The 15,879-nt window shown below is 46.4% G+C and overlaps 1 protein-coding gene across 6 annotated transcripts in view; it reads right to left on the minus strand.

The window, feature by feature from the left end:
• The window catches only part of ATP7B (ATPase copper transporting beta), a 73,234-nt gene that overhangs the window by 29,440 nt on the left and 27,915 nt on the right, over window positions 1-15,879 (minus strand). For 5 of the 6 annotated variants that reach the window (XM_027589517.2, XM_027589521.2, XM_027589522.2 and 2 more), the window contains 3 exons: window positions 12,730-13,960; window positions 6,274-6,531; window positions 4,010-4,173 (listed from right to left, as the gene is read on the minus strand). In XM_027589517.2, the coding sequence (XP_027445318.1) occupies window positions 4,010-4,173; window positions 6,274-6,531; window positions 12,730-13,960 (1,653 nt within the window). The remainder of the gene's footprint in view (window positions 1-4,009; window positions 4,174-6,273; window positions 6,532-12,729; window positions 13,961-15,879) is intronic. The other variant, XM_027589519.2, reaches the window with a different exon arrangement.

The raw sequence follows: 15,879 nt of genomic DNA on the forward strand, positions 1-15,879 counted from the left end.
GGAGCTTTTGTAAGCCACCCTACCCTCTCTGTTTTGCCACTTCTGCCACGCTGTGCATATGGATGTGAGAAAGGGAGTCTGAAATGAGACATGCCATCCTTGTAATATGTGTTAGGCAAGCCAGACAAGTCACTCTTCTGAGCATCAGTGGTCAACGTTTCCCAGAATGCTCATTAAATACAGACATAAAATGTCTACAGATAGTTTCTGAACGTGTGATGATGATGATACAACTATTGAGACTGCTTCGAACATTGCTCAATAAATGTTTTTCACCAAACTGAGGGCTTTCCCCCTAAGGTCAGGAACACAGCAAGGATGCCCACTCTCACCACTGTTGTGCAACATGGTACTAGAAGTCCTAGCCTCAGCAATCAGACAACAAAAAGAAATAAAAGGCATCTGAATCAGCAAAGAAATCAAACTCTCACTCCTTGCAGATGACATGATACTCTATGTGGAAAACCCAGAAGACTCCACCCCAAAATTGCTAGAACTCATACAGGAATTCAGTAAAGTGGCAGGATATAAAATCAATGCACAGAAATCAGCTGCATTTCTACACACTAACAATGACAGAGAAGAAAGAGAAATTAAGGAATCGATCCCATTTACAATTACACCAAAAACTGTAAGAAACCTAGGAATAAACCTAACCAAAGAGGCAAAGGATCTATACTCAGAAAACTACAGAACACTTATGAAAGAAATTGAGGAAGACACAAAGAAATGGAGAAATGTTCCATGCTCATGGATTGGAAAAACAAATATTGTTAAAACATCTATGCTATCCAGAGCAATCTATGCATTCAATGCAATCCCTAACAAAATACCATCAACTTTTTTCACAGAGCTGGAACAAATAATCCTAAAATTTGTATGGAACCAGAAAAGACCCCGAATAGCCAAAGGGATGTTGAAGAAGAAAATCACAATTCCAGGCTTCAAGCTCTATTACAAAGCTGTAATGATCAAGACAGTATGGTACTGGCACAAAAACAGACGCATAGATCAATGGAACAGAAGGGAGAGCCCAGAAATGGACCCTCAACTCTATGGTCAACAAATCTTCGACAAAGCAGGAAAAAATATCCAATGGAAAAAAGACAGTCTCTTCAACAAGTGGTGTTGAGAAAATTGGACAGCCACATTCAGAAGAATGAAACTGGACCATTTCCTTACACCATAAACAGAAATGGACTCCAAATGGATGAAAGACCTAAATGTGAGACAGGAATCCATCAAAACCCTTGAGGAGAACTCAGGCAGCAACCTCTTCAACCTCCGCTGCAGCAATTTCTGCCTAGACACATCGACAAAGGCAAGGGAAGCCAGGGCAAAAATGAACTACTGGGACTTCATCAAGATAGAAAGCTTTTGCACAGCAAAGGAAACAGTCAACAAAACCAAAAGACAACCAACAGAATGGGAGAAGAGATTTGCAAATAACATACCACATAAAAGGCTAGTATCCAAAATCTATAAAGAACTTAATCAAACTCAACACCCAAAGGGCAAATAGTCCAATCAAGAAATGGGCAGAAAACATGAACAGATATCTCTCCAAAGAAGACATCCAAATGGCCAACAGACACATGATAAAATGCTCAACATCGCTCGGCATCAGGGAAATCCATCAAAACCTCAATGAGATACCACCTCACACCAGTCAGAATGGCTAAAATTAACAAGTCAGGAAACGACAGATGTTGGCGAGGATGCGGAGAAAGGGGAACCCTCCTACACTGTTGGTGGGAATGCAAGCTGGTGCAGCCACTCTGGAAAACAGTCTGGAGGTTCCTCAGAAAGCTGAAAATAGAGCTACCCTATGACCCAGCAATTGCACTACTAGGTATTTACCCCAAAGATACAAATGTAGTGACCCAAAGGGGCACCTGCACCCCAATGTTTACAGCAGCAACATCCACAAGAGCTAAATGGAAAGAGCCCAGATGTCCACTGACAGATGAATGGATAAAGAAGATGTGGTGTATATATGATGGATTACTACTCAGCCATCAAAAAAAAAAATTAAATCTTGCCATTTGCAATGATGTGGATGGAACTAGAGGGTATTACGCTGAGTGAAATAAGTCAATCAGAGAAAGACAATTATCACATGATTTCACTCATGTGGAATTTTTTAAGAAACAAAAGAGGATCATAGGGGAAGAGAGGGAAAAATAAAACAAGATGAAATCAGAGAGGGAGACAAACCGTAAGAGACTCTTAGTCATAGGAAACAAACTGAGGGTTGCTGGAGGGGAGGGGATAGGGGTGGGGGGTGGGGTAACTGGGTGATGGACATTAAGGGGGGCTCGTGATGTAATGAGCACTGGGTGTTATATAAGACTGATGAATCACTGAACTCTACCACTGAAACTAATGATACACGATATGTTAATTGAATTTAAATTTAAAAAAAAGAATACATTATATATTACCATAGCTACTGTAATTCAATTCCTTTAGGTTTTAACAAGCATTACATGGCAAGAGTGTTGTAATTTGCAAATATTACCCTGACACTTAAAAATCTGGAACATTTAAAATACTTTAGGCAGCTCTAATAAAATTGGAACCCAGACAATGAATCTGACTCTGATAAAACCTCTCCACAATTCTAGCTCTGCTTTGTTCAAAGTTCTGCAGTGCTTAGTAGGTCATCGATACTCTTTGGATGTTCAATTCTGTGCAAGAATATCTTGTGGAGATTAAAATTCAAATAGAATATATTTTAGGAACTATTCATAACCGGGATCCCACACCTGCATAAAAAGCTCAAAAACCATGTCATACATCTTTTATATATGTTATCTTTTCTCAACACAATTAAACCCATTAACTCAATGAATAAATTGTTTGTCATTTGGACCTACAGACAAATACATATACGTATAACGAAGTAATAATTTAGTTATGCATTTGTCTTACCCATTTCTTTACTATCTTTTTCTCTTATTGGCAAAATAAAGATTAAAACGTGTATTCAAAAAACAATGTTTTCACCTTTCCCAATAACATTCATGATCTAGATTTTCCACAGTGGTCTGAGCCGGCAGAGGCATCCCCATCGGGGCTGGGGTCTGCAGCGGGGGCCGTGCTCCGGCCTCAGGGGTGCCGAGGGCTGGAAGCTGGAGAGCAGAACACTTCGCCTGACCACACACCGGGAGGCCCATCCCGAGCAGAGGGTTTGCTCGACAAAGAATGCCCCTTATCAAGAGCTCAAAGTGCCACTTACGTCCTTAGTACTCAAACATTTTCTTACCGCTAATGGCAGTGACTAAACACGGTAAAGGAGTAAGACCCTTCCTCCCCGGTACAATGGCATTACTCAATTCCTTGTCCTAAGCCTCCCTTTATTTACACAAAAAGAGCTTTATACAGAAGTGCTTGTGAATACAGCGTAGTGGGAATGCTAGACATGCCCAGTACTGCGATGGTGTGCTGTCATGTACAGCTGGTAACATGGGCAGACAGCAAACAACAGCCTCCCCCACCACCCTGGCATCCACCCTTGGTCGCCACCACAGGGTGGCTGCTATGGGACACTGGTCGCCAGTTACCTTCCAGACACCCCTGTGCCTACAGTCGGGCTGTGATAGCACCGGTGGCCCTGGCTACCACGCTGACTCACCTCCTCTGGCCTCGAGACGCCTCTGGGCTTTTTGGAATGTGTTCAGGTTCAACACCCTCAAACCCAAGCGCTAGACAGCTGCCATTTACATTCTTCTTCTTCCCACACTCCCTCTGCTCACCTCCCCCTCCGCCTCGCACTGTGAATGCGCCCAGTGGGGTGCAGCCCTATGACTGTGACAGCCCCAACATTCCCTCACAAAATGAACAGGTCATCGTTGTTGGCTTCGAAGGAAAACAAAACAAACAAAACCCCGATAACACACAGGATATGTGTAAAACGGGAGAAGTTTCCTGGCCCCTGTCGGAGGCCTGCAGCCCTGAGGCCCCAGCTCCTGCCCCCAGCTCCTGCCCAGCCACCGGCCGCACTTACGATCAGCTCGAGGTCGCCATCTGAGTCTGTGTAGTCTTCCATCACGGCTGCCTCAAAGCCCAAGTCCTGGATGAGCTGAGCTATCTCCAGCGGCTGGACGACTTCTGGGTTATACTTAACCTCTGCCTTTCCAGCCATCAGGGCAACCAGCACCGAGAGGATACCTGGAACCATCGGGCCACAGTTAGAAGACGCCACGCAAGGCCTCTGGGACGACAGAGTCAACATAACCTAACAAAGAAAAACACCTGCCCCAGAAGCCTCTAGAAGAGGAGTTCTCAAACCTGACTGCACATGAGGATCACTTGGGGATCACCAGACCTGGCCCTAAACTCAAAGCAGTTAAATCAGAATCCCTCAGGGTGGGTGCCAGGCAACTTTAATGCACCAGCCCAGTGTGAGAACCAGTGTTCTGGAACAATGCTTCTCACATTTTGATGGGCACACGAACCCCCCGAGGACCCTGTTAAACTCCAGATTCTGGTTCAGTTGGTCTGGAGCGGGTCTAGGGTTCTGCAGATGCACCCTGCTCCCAGACAGTGTCTGTGCGGCTGGCTGGGTGCCACTGAGTCAGGCTCCAGAAGATGCCGAGGGTGCCAAGGGCACACACCTCACAGCAAGGGGTACCGTCTGCAGCTTGCAACTACCGTTCCATCAGTGGTGGGCTTTTTTCTTCAGACATTTTTCACACACAGAAAAAAAAATTCTTTCGAAAGTAGTTTTCCTTACTCTTTTTCACTCTGTAAGCCCTTTCAGAAGTGGAAGAGAAATCCCAGACTGCAGACCATATCCAACATATGACAGTTTGGTTTACAACTTTTCGACTTTATGATGGTGCAAAGGTGATACACGTTCAGTAGAAACCGCACTTCAAATTGTGGATTTGGACCTTTTCTGGGGCTAGCGCTATGCTGTACAGCCCTCTCTGGAGATCTGCACAGTGGCTGAGCGCCTCAGCTCCCATCAGCTGTTGGAACAACCGACACACGTTCTGATCCGCTTCAGGTCGGTTCAGCCAAGCTATAACGTTCCCTAGGTTAGGTGGATTAAATGTATTTTCGACTTACAGTATTTTCAGTGTATGATGAATTTATTGGGACATAACGCTATTGTAAGTCCAGTGAGATTTGTACCTTGCTAACACTATTGTGTGAGTTTGAGGGGGAAACACGACTCATTCACATAAAAGAAAGACACGTGCTTTAGAAAGGATGCCATAACGGATAAAAATGGGGGAGTCAAGTCAGGAAAAGAACCACAGGCACTGTGAGATATAGGATATTTTATGAGCAGCCAGCCCATGGATGACAAGCATGCCTCAACTTGCAAACAGTCATTCTAGAGCTCCAGGACACATACAGCATAGGGAACCAGAGGCTGGAAACGTGTCACCTTACCTTAGGGCTGACTGTGAATGCCAAGGAGTCTGAGCAGAGAGATACATGGAAAGAGAGAAAGTGACGCTGCTGGAGTCAGGGTTAAGATATTTTCCAAACAAAAGACTAGGATCGGATTGTTGCTGCACTTTCAGGTTTAAGAGACAGTATTGGAAATGCAGTTTAGAAGACAACACTGTGGCACTTCCACAACACTCTGTGATTTACAGGAGCAAAGGATGGGACGTTCAAAACTGCCACTTCTCCACAAACTGCAGGCTATGTACTCATGCGACAGTGTGAGGCCGATGGCTGGGGCTGGAGGGGAAAACAGAGATGACCACCAGGACAAGCTAACTGAGGAAACTACCCACGGAATGTGCCAGGACCTTTACACTGCACTTCCCATCACTAACTCACTCAGAGATATATTCTATTCTATCTTAAACGAGCTAAACACTTCCAAAAGAACACAATGCCAAGTGCCCAAGAACATCAAACAGACTTCTCTGCTATCATACAATGAACTTGCTGCCAAATGATCAGGGCTGCTGATAAACTGAGTCAGTTGGGACTGTGAAGGGAGAGCACGATGCCCATTCTGCTGCCCGCAGCGTCTGACAGCCCGCACACGCAGCCTCCCCAAGTCTAACGTGGGGGCAGACCTCTTACCTGCTTTTTTTTTTTTTTAAGATTTTATTTATTTATTTGACAGAGAGAGACACAGAGAGAGCAGGAACACAAGCAGGGGGAGTGGGAGAGGGAGAAGCAGGCTTCCCGCGGAGCAGGGAGCCCAATGTGGGGCTCGATCCCAGGACCCTGGCAGGATCATGACCTGAGCCGAAGGCAGACGCTTAAGCACTGAGCCACCCAGGCGCCCCCTCTTACCTGCTTCTTTCTGCAGGTTTCTCTCTATGTTGGACACACAGGATGCACAGGTCATGCCCCTGATCTGTAAAAAGCACTTCTGGGGTGCCGCTGTGGTAGAGGCTTGCAGGGACTGTGACGAGGAGCTGGGGTTGTGGTTTTTAGGGAGCCCCCCAGCATGGGGAGCCCCTTCCTGCGCAGACACAGGTACGCCAGCTGTGGGGTGCGCTGAGGAATTCCCCACACTATGATTTCCAACATGGTTGCTATAACAGTTTTCTAGAATAAAATGTAAGAAATCATTCAGATTAGAAGAATAACTTTTTTTAGAACGGGAGGTTCAAGCCTGACGGAAGCAAGTGAGAGCTCCTGAAGAAGCTCCATGGGGGTTGGTTTCCATCACTGCCCCCCTCCCACCAGAGACAGAGGCACACAATTGCAGACATATGAAAAGATGCCAATACTCAAGAATGGAATGTTCCAGCTGGATGAGTGCTCTAATTAGACGATGACAACAAGAACTCACCAGGCCCTCCACTAAGCACACGGATGACCTCCTTTAAAATAGCTGTACAATATCTTGTACAGATAGAGAAATGGGTTAAAGAAATTTAAAAATGTGCCCCAAAACCCCTCAGGTAGTAAGTAATGAAGCTAGCTTCTAAACCAGGTCTCTTCACCCCCAGGATCTATACCTTTAAGTATCACATTCTCCTTAGCAGAGGTTTGTCCCCCCACCCTCAAGAATCCAATGGACCCTAAACCCCTTTACTGAGTTGTTTGCCTTTCCCTATTGTTTGCTTGCATCCTGGATGTGCTCTGGACACGAGTCCGTGTCAGGTGACCGCACCGCCCGTACCTGTTCCGGGCTGTGTTCTGCACCCGTACCCTCAGCTCATGGTGGCTCTTCTGACAAAACAAGTCCTGAATGGTAATGACTTTACCAACTTACCAACCAACTAAACCAGCTTTAATGGTTAGTATGTTTTGTGCTCCAGTAGCAGATCTGTCTGCCTAAACACTGAAAATATTCATACGGTTTCCTTCTAGAAGCTGTTAACTTTCATAAACTTCCATATCAGGCCTATACCATACTGCAAATTAACTTTGTGTAAGTTAAGAGGTGAGACTTAAGGTTAATTTTCCATTTGGATAGCCAGTTGATCCAGCTCCATAAACTGAAAAGATCATCCTCTCCCCCATTGCGTTCTGGGGATGAGAGTGCAGACATCATTGGGGGCCATTTTTCTGCCCACCACATACATACCTACATCCGTAACTAATCACCCCAGTCAAGATCTAGGACGTTTCCATCACTCCAGAAAGTCACACAATTTTGATGACAGAAAGTACTTTTAAGAGTATATATAAAAGAAAAAAAAAAGAGTATACACAAAAGATAATTATATCATTTAACAATGAACTCTCATTATTTGAAAATCCAAGCTGCAGAAGACAGAAGTTGGCATTAACGTGTACTGAGAATAGGCCATGACTTTCAAGTTTTTCTAAATAAATCTCACATCCTGGGATGTTTTGCTCATTTTCTGAAAGGTGGCTTAAAAACAATTCCACTCATTCTAGGGGTCCAGTTGACTGACCCTTTCAGCACCTTCAGTGAAAACCCTCCATCACTCTGGCCTCACAGGACCTCTCTACCTTCTTGATGCAGGGACCACACCTCACCCACCAGCACAGGTATACTCTCCTGGACTTGGTCATTGTTCAAAATGACTCTGCCCTTTGGATCTCAAATTCACGAAAGCTGTTTTGTGGCCACAACCTCTCAACATTCTATCTCCTACACCCATCCATCTGCACCGTACCTGTCCAACCCCCCTGCACCTGTTCAACCCCTCCCTATTTTCCCACTCCAACACCAGTTTTCTGGATTCACCTGCCTTTCTATCCAAATATTGTGGTCACCAATTTTAACAATATTTGTACTATTACAGAGAATTTTGTACTCCCTTACTAACCTACAACTTACACATTGCCATTCTCCCACATTGGAATTTAACTCACCTAAATTCTGAGCTTCTGGAGATTGTTAAAGAAAGCTGAAATAAACTAACAAAACCCAAACAAGTCCTTTTTCTTCATCCATCTACGCTAAGACTATGAGTGGGCATATAAATCGATTTGGCTTTCTGGAAGTCTACTTGACAATATTATCAAAAACAGTACTTCTAACTGCCTGGCACTTAGTAGAGGCACAATAAATATTTGTAATGGAATGAAATAAAGTTTATATTCTGTGACCCAATAATTAATGCTTTCAGGTATTTCCCATAAGGAAATAACTAAGTATGTGCATAAAATGTAGCCTCAAAGACCGCCATCAGTATTATTTACAATCACATGCACACAAAGTAGATGAGAACAGTCCAATCGGAAACTGAGTTATGGTGTATCCATACAACAGAACACCATGCAGCTGCTGAAGGTGGTGATGCAGACATATGGATCGACCTATAAGCATGTTTATGATGCAGGGTGAAGGAGATTACAAGACCACCATGTATACTGTAATCTACCAAATACAATGTATCTATGCATTTCTAAATATAAATTATATATGCCTTGGGAAAAGTCCAGAAGAGTATATATGAAATGAAATGCACCATGTGGATATTGGGGGGAAGCATACTCTAGACCCGGGAGACAGCAAGTACAAGACCCTGAGGTAAGAACAAGCCTGCTATGAGGATTGGAAAGGGGTTAGAAAGGTAGGGAGTCAGGGAGGGGGTTTCTAGATCACCCTAATGTCTCCCTCTCACAACACAGATGGGAAGGTTTCGGAGTCTCAACAGAGTAACAGGAACACTGTGAATGCTGGGTAGTAAACAGACTGTAAAGTTGAAAGGCAAGAAGCAGGGAGACTATTTCCGAGCCTCTTCCAGGATCCAGGACACATAGGATGGCGGCTTGCAGCAGGGTGCTGGCCTGTCTGACCTTACCGCCCATTACTTATACTCAAGTTCCACCCAAGCCAGACTGCTCCCAAGACAGAGCGGGAGGACTCCCACCCAGGGCCTGTGCTGGGTCTCCTCCATCTTGTCTGGTGCAGTCCTGCCCTTTTCTGCCTGCTAAGACCCTGAAGTCTGACCCAAGCCCAGCTCCAAATTCACCTCTATCATCAAGTCCAGATACTGGATTTTCTCCTCCTCTTCTGAATCTCAAAGTGCTCTACCTACACTTTCCTTGTCACATTTATTCCAACCTGCCTTGGATGATGGGTCTCTGATGTGCTTCCCTGCTAAGAGTGTGAACCACATGTGGGCAGGTCTGGGACGGTCTCTGAGCACTCACGGCAGCCAGTACAGTGCCTGGGACCCAGAAGCCCCGCAACACGTGCTGGGATGAGGGAACAGTGCCCCAAGAGGGACACTGCCCATTGACAAGGGTGAGGGAACATGTTACACATGACAGAGGACTTTTCCTCACGGTATGTTCATAAAGCCGTTCATCTGTTCATTTATTCATTCAAAAAGTACTTACCATGCAAACCAGAGCACACACGCAGAGCTGATTTCTAGACACAAACCAGGTCCAAATGCATTTTCAGCTGTCCAGTAGGCTGGCTGAAATTCAACGCCTGCCACTTGCCCATGTGCTCTCAGACCATTCCCTTTCCTCTCCCTGCTCTATCGTCAAGGGAGCTGATCCTGCAAAACCACTTTCCCCAGGTTCCCTTGCTAACTGGCTTCTGATTAAATTTGGCATGTGGGAGGTAACCAGTGGGAAAGGATAGGACAGAAAGAGGGAAAGCCCGAAGCGTTTCCCTTCTATCTACTGGGAGCCCGGCTCCCGGCCACAGCCTCTAAGTAGCTCCAGGGCTGCCAGCTGGTACCAGGCAACCTCAGCCCCCAGGCTCTCGTGGCGCCCTCTTCGCTCAGACCCTCCTGCTGGGGCACCAGCTTCTGCTTTCAGTCATCTCTTGGTTTCCTTCCCATTCCCTGTGTGGCTGGTGATTCAGCTCTCTCTACCATCTCTGAGCAGTTCCCCAGATTCAACCCTGTCACTGAGCTACCCCATGAGCCCACCTGTCACAGCCTTTGCTTTCTCTTTCACTCCCCTCACAAACACCTACTGTGCACTAGGTGCTGCTGAGTCCAAGGAGAAACAACATGGTTTGAAGTCTGTGTTCAAGGAGCTCCTCTTTCTGATCATTCCAGAATGACCAAATACAAATAATGCCTTTTTAGCATTTAAGTGGCTATGAAGATAGTCATCAGCACACTATGGTTTCTCCTAAATTATAAAGACGGCCAGGTGAAATACAAAATGCCCAGCCAAATTTGAATTTCAGATAAACAACAAATAACTTCTTAGTATAAGTCTGTCTCAAATATTGCGTGGGACACACTTAAACTGAAACAGTATTCACTGCTTATCTGAAATTCAAATCCAACTAGGTGTCCTATATCTTTATTTGCTAAATCTAGTACAATAAATACCTCTCGGGCTAAAAACATAATTCTCATAATTCTGGCCAATAAAAAGCACTGCTCTTTTCTTTCTACACTTACTTAGTCAAATCCAATTATTCTGGATTATGCAGTTCAATGCAAACTTCTTCCTGCCAACAACCCGATTCTACGGTTGGAAGGCTTGAAACCTCACACAAATATAGCAGATGATGACTCTGTATTATATTTCCTACCTTTTAAGTACAGGATTTACTGTTTCATTGTGTTCTCCTCATTGATTTTTGTTTAAAAACTCCTTACTGAAACTTGGTACAAAAGACAAAGTACAGAACAGGGCCAAGTCATTGCACATGACTTACCCACTCCCTTTAAGGATGTGTGTGCAGGGCAGCACCAAGACAGAGCGAACTTTTCAAGGAGACACACTTTATCTTGGTGGCCACCACGAAGTGGACATGGGAAACCCAAGTCCAGCTGGCCCTGAGCGCGGCCACGGGTCTTCGCCCACAAGCCCTTCTTGGAGCCAGGCTGGCTGCAGCGTAGACTGACGGCACTCTACCGGCCTGACCCGGCCGGCAACTCACACAGCCGCACAGGGTCTGTATCCTGGGAGCAAAGCCGTGAAAACACTGCTGCCCACACAGTTGTCCCTCGCATGTCCAGCTCTCCCTCCTCACCTTCAGCCTCTCTGCAAACACTCTACGTACCTATCACCTTCTCTATCCCTCCTTGGCTAAGCTCCTGGAGGGCTGCGCCCAACCCCCCCAACCATGCAGCTGGGCACCCCCTCGCCCGAGCCTCCTCCTCCTAGTTACATGGAGCCTGAGACCCCATAAGCCCCCTCCTTGAAACAGTTTCCTTTACTTCCAGGGTGCCGTCCTCGTCTGTGAAAATCTCCTTCTCTAGACACCCTTCCTTCCACACCAGTGCCGTCACATTCTTCCCTCTGCCCGTCCCGGGTCACACTCACTTTCCCCGGCCTTCTGTCATTTCTCACGGCTCCCACCACCCAAATCTGCATTTCCAGCCCCACTCTCCCAGAATTCAACCCAACACTCTGCTGTCCTCCAGTATCTACGCAGCTCGCGCTGGCCGCAGGCTCTCCCTTTCCTCCACAGCCTGTCCCATCACACCACTCATCTGGACCAAGCTTCCTGGATGCAACCTCCTGGGTGTCGTTCTAATCCATCTCTTGCTCTCCAGCCCATCATCTCTCATCCAGCCTCCCATGCGGTCTCTGTGTCCCAATCCACACTGCACCGACACCGACTGGCCTGCTCAGGTGTGAGCTCACCTGCGCTGCCTCTCGATTAAAACCCACCGCTGACACACGGTGTCACCCTTATGGTACAGTCCAACCTCAGCAGGACGTGCAGCCCATTCGGAGTGGCCCACCTGAAGTCCAGCCTGTCTCACCTCCTCCTGAGTCCTGACACTCAGGACGCTCCTCTCGGCTCCCCCAGCACACCGAGCTGCCTCCAGCGTCCCGGCCTCCGTCCCCTGCCCTTGCTGGCTCCTGCCACACTATGACATAGGCTCTCGGGAGAGCCCACCGCGCACAGGTCCCGGCACATGGCAGAAAGGCGCACTTCTTCCCACAGCCATCAGGAGGGCAAGGGCAACCATCACTGCATCGCCTCCTTAATTCCCACTTTCAACGGAATGGGCTCCAGCTGGTGAGACTAAGGTTCCGTTTTTACTGTTCTGTTCAGCAGAGAAATCTCAGAATATGATGATGGTTCCTTTGGAGAGAGAAGGCCCTGATGTTCTCACAGGACTCTTTTTTAAAAAGAACACAGAATCGGAGTTCTCTTCAGAAAAAAACAAAGAACTTAACATCTTCGTCCCAGCTACATGAGAGGCGAAATCTACACACCAGAAAATTCTCTCTCTTCTACCCTGACACAAGCTGCAGAATTTGGTCACCCCTGCTGACAAGTGAGCAGCGAGTGTGCCCCCCCCCACCCTGCAGGCACTATGTCGTAAGGAGAAAGAAGGAAAGAAGGAGAACCCGGGTTGTGCTTCACATGGCTCAACTACATACCAAAAAGAACTGAAGTCTCAAATCCCATGTCTTCAACAGCAGCTCGGAGTTCTTCTGGGTTAATTACAGAGGGATCATAGAGCACCACTCCGGTCCCGTCAGCCAGAGAGACTGATATTTGCCGCACTCCTTCCCTTTGGGAGATCAGGCCTTCGATGGACTGGACACAGGACGTGCAGGTCATGCCAGCAATGACGAGCACCACAGTATTGCACACGCCCGGCGCCTGGGTTCTCGAGGCGGGGCCGGGGGCCCCACAGTTGGAAGACCTGCTACCGGTCCCACTCCCTGCTGCTCCATCAAGAGGAGAGACCTTGAAGTTCCCAGGTGGAAGAGCTTCAATGGCCCTCTGCAGGGCACCTGCAGTGACACGAGAAGGGTCGTACTGTACTTGGGTGATTCTGTTCTCCAAGGACACTTGAATATTTTGAACCCCGGGGAGTTGGCCTATGTTTTCTTCAATATTCAGGACACAAGACTTACAGTGCATTCCATCCACTCTCAGTTGCAGGGTGGCCACATGGCTCCCGTGGTGCCCCGAGGGCTCAGAGTTATTGAGATTCTGGTTATCAGAAGCCGAAGGTGTCTTTGGGTCCGTCCTCTGTAACCGCCCAATATCAATTGGTCCCAGGCTTACGGGCGCCACTCTGTTCTTGATGACAGCTTCAAAGCCCATGTCGTTGACATGGTCCCTGAGGTCCTGGGGCTGGATAAGATAAGGCTGGTAGGTAATGACTGCTTCCTGGGTGCCGAGGGACACTCGGACCCTCACTACCCCTTGCAGTTTCCCAAGCCTGCCTTCGATGGAGCTGACGCAGGACTGGCAGGTCATGCCCTCCACCTGGAGCTTGACCACGGCCTCCAGGCCAGGCGAGGACCTTGAAGGCCAGGAGGCGGCCTTTCCTTCTGCGATGCTGGCCTCAAAGCCCATGTCCTCAATGTGCCGGCAAATCTGTGGCAGGCTCAGGATGGACGGCACGTACTTGACGGTCGCGCTGCCTTGTTCCAGGGAAACCTTAATGCTCACGACGCCTTTCAAGCTGGAAATCCTGCCCTCGATAGACTTTACACATGACTGGCAAGTCATGCCCGAAATGCTGATGGTGCTGCTGGTCATCTGAGGAGGGCACACGCCATCCAGGCCGCCTTCATAGCCAACATTGTCAAAGGCGAAACTCTGCTTCATTGCTGGCTCCCCGGCACGAGTGGGCAGAGAAAGTTTAGACAGGATCTAAAGGTTAAAGAAAGAGCATATTTTTTTTTTTTTAGCCTTGAAACTAAGTATTTGCTGAAATATCCCAGCTTGTCTGGCACTGAGAAAATGGAAAACAATGCCATGGGTGTCAAACCAGCCCGAGAGTTCAAGATCATAAAATGCAGGGAAAGAAAGCTATAAAAACATGACTGACCAAATGAAATGGTTCTGATGGGTTTCTTTTAGCTCGAACGTTCTGTGACTCTGAACCTAGACATCAACTGTCCACCTTGGCAAAATGTGTTTTCTTACCTAGAAGATGTGCAGGTTTCTCTAGGGAATGAAGAGAGTGTGATACCACTCACGGGCACAAACGAGTGTGGCAGGCCCACCTGGGGCTGATTCCTGAAATCTCCCTGCAGAGCTTGGATCCTGCTGCAACACACATACATAGACTGGGCAGCACCTTAACTGTGTCTCTCCTTCCAGGGGTGTCCATCTCATTCTCTTAGCAGGGGTTAAATTTAACCACCACATGGGCACGTGTTCCAAATGCAGACCTCCCAGGCCCTGTGGGGTCAGACCACAGGCCTGTGATAAAAGGTCTGGAAGTATGCTCCGTGAGCCAGGGGAAATGAGCAAGAGTGGCTGGACCTAGAGGGGCAGGAGGGGGAAGGCTGGAGGAACTTCTCAGTTTTGCCTCCACTGAGTGGCACTGTCCCCTTGGGAGTCTGGGACAGTTAAGAGTTGGTACCTATAAATCACAAGGGTTCCCTGAATTAAATGGACGCATTTTCTTAATGTACCAGAGCACAAGCATAATTTCCTGACTTCTTTCTTCCCATAATGACCTGACTTCAGCCATTCTATTAGCAAAACCAAATATTCCTTTTTTCGCAGGGCCCCAGCCTCCCCACACTCCTGATCAGAGATAGTTTTTATACCAGTACTATTATATGCTTCTCAAATTCAGGAACAGGCCTTTCTGTATGGTACATGATCAAAAAGCATGTCACTCTCTGTGCCTTCACAATCTTACCTATATATCTCCAGATGAATCTCAATTACATGGATTGATCTTCTCCGTATCCCTGTGCATAAAACACCTATCTTTCCAACTTCAGCTTTTGAGCAGCTTAGCAAAATGAAAGTTTAAATAATTTTCAAAGCAGACTATAAATGTTCATTTGTACATCCACAAAGGAAATCCTAAACTAGTCTGGGATTAATAATTATAAAGACTTGTTTTTAAAAAATATTCACTATAGTATTTTCTAAATAGTAGAGAAAAAAGAAAATAAGTAATTTATGGGATAGCAACTCAAGAGTTTATTGCATTAAATAAATATACTGAGATTACCTGTGGTATAAATATGGAAATGCAGTATATGATAAGGATGACATGGCACAACAGTTTTAATGGACAACTGGGAAAAATAGAATTTGGAACCTATTTATCAAGAGCTGTTTCAGGTAGCTCAGAGATGAAGATGTAAAAAGCAAAACAGTAATAATACAAGAAAACACAGGAAAATACCCATTATAATCTCAGGCAGGGGAAAGTCTAAATATGAAAAAAGAAACAGAAAAACAAGAAAATCCAAAAGCTACAGAAGACTGATAAATCTAACCACAATTAGGAGAAAACACTGCTCTAACCAAGGAAAAAGATAAATGAGAAACGGAGGGGGAGAAAAGATTTGCTTCGTATTAAGAGCTAATTTCCTTAAAATACAAAGAGCTCCTTCTAAGAAGAAAAAGGCCAACAATCCAACAGAAAAAAGACAGTCCATCAAAAAGGAAATGCAAATGCCTTTTCAATATATGCAAAAACAATAGCAAGGCAGAAATGTGACATTTCAACAGCATTGCAGTACTGCTGGGACCAGCACAGTAAACTCATGCCCTAGAGGTGGGGATGTAACCTTTCATGAGGGCAACTTGGCAATGCACAT

The sequence above is a fragment of the Zalophus californianus genome, chromosome 3, assembly GCF_009762305.2.
Source record: "Zalophus californianus isolate mZalCal1 chromosome 3, mZalCal1.pri.v2, whole genome shotgun sequence".
Lineage (NCBI taxonomy): Eukaryota > Metazoa > Chordata > Mammalia > Carnivora > Otariidae > Zalophus > Zalophus californianus.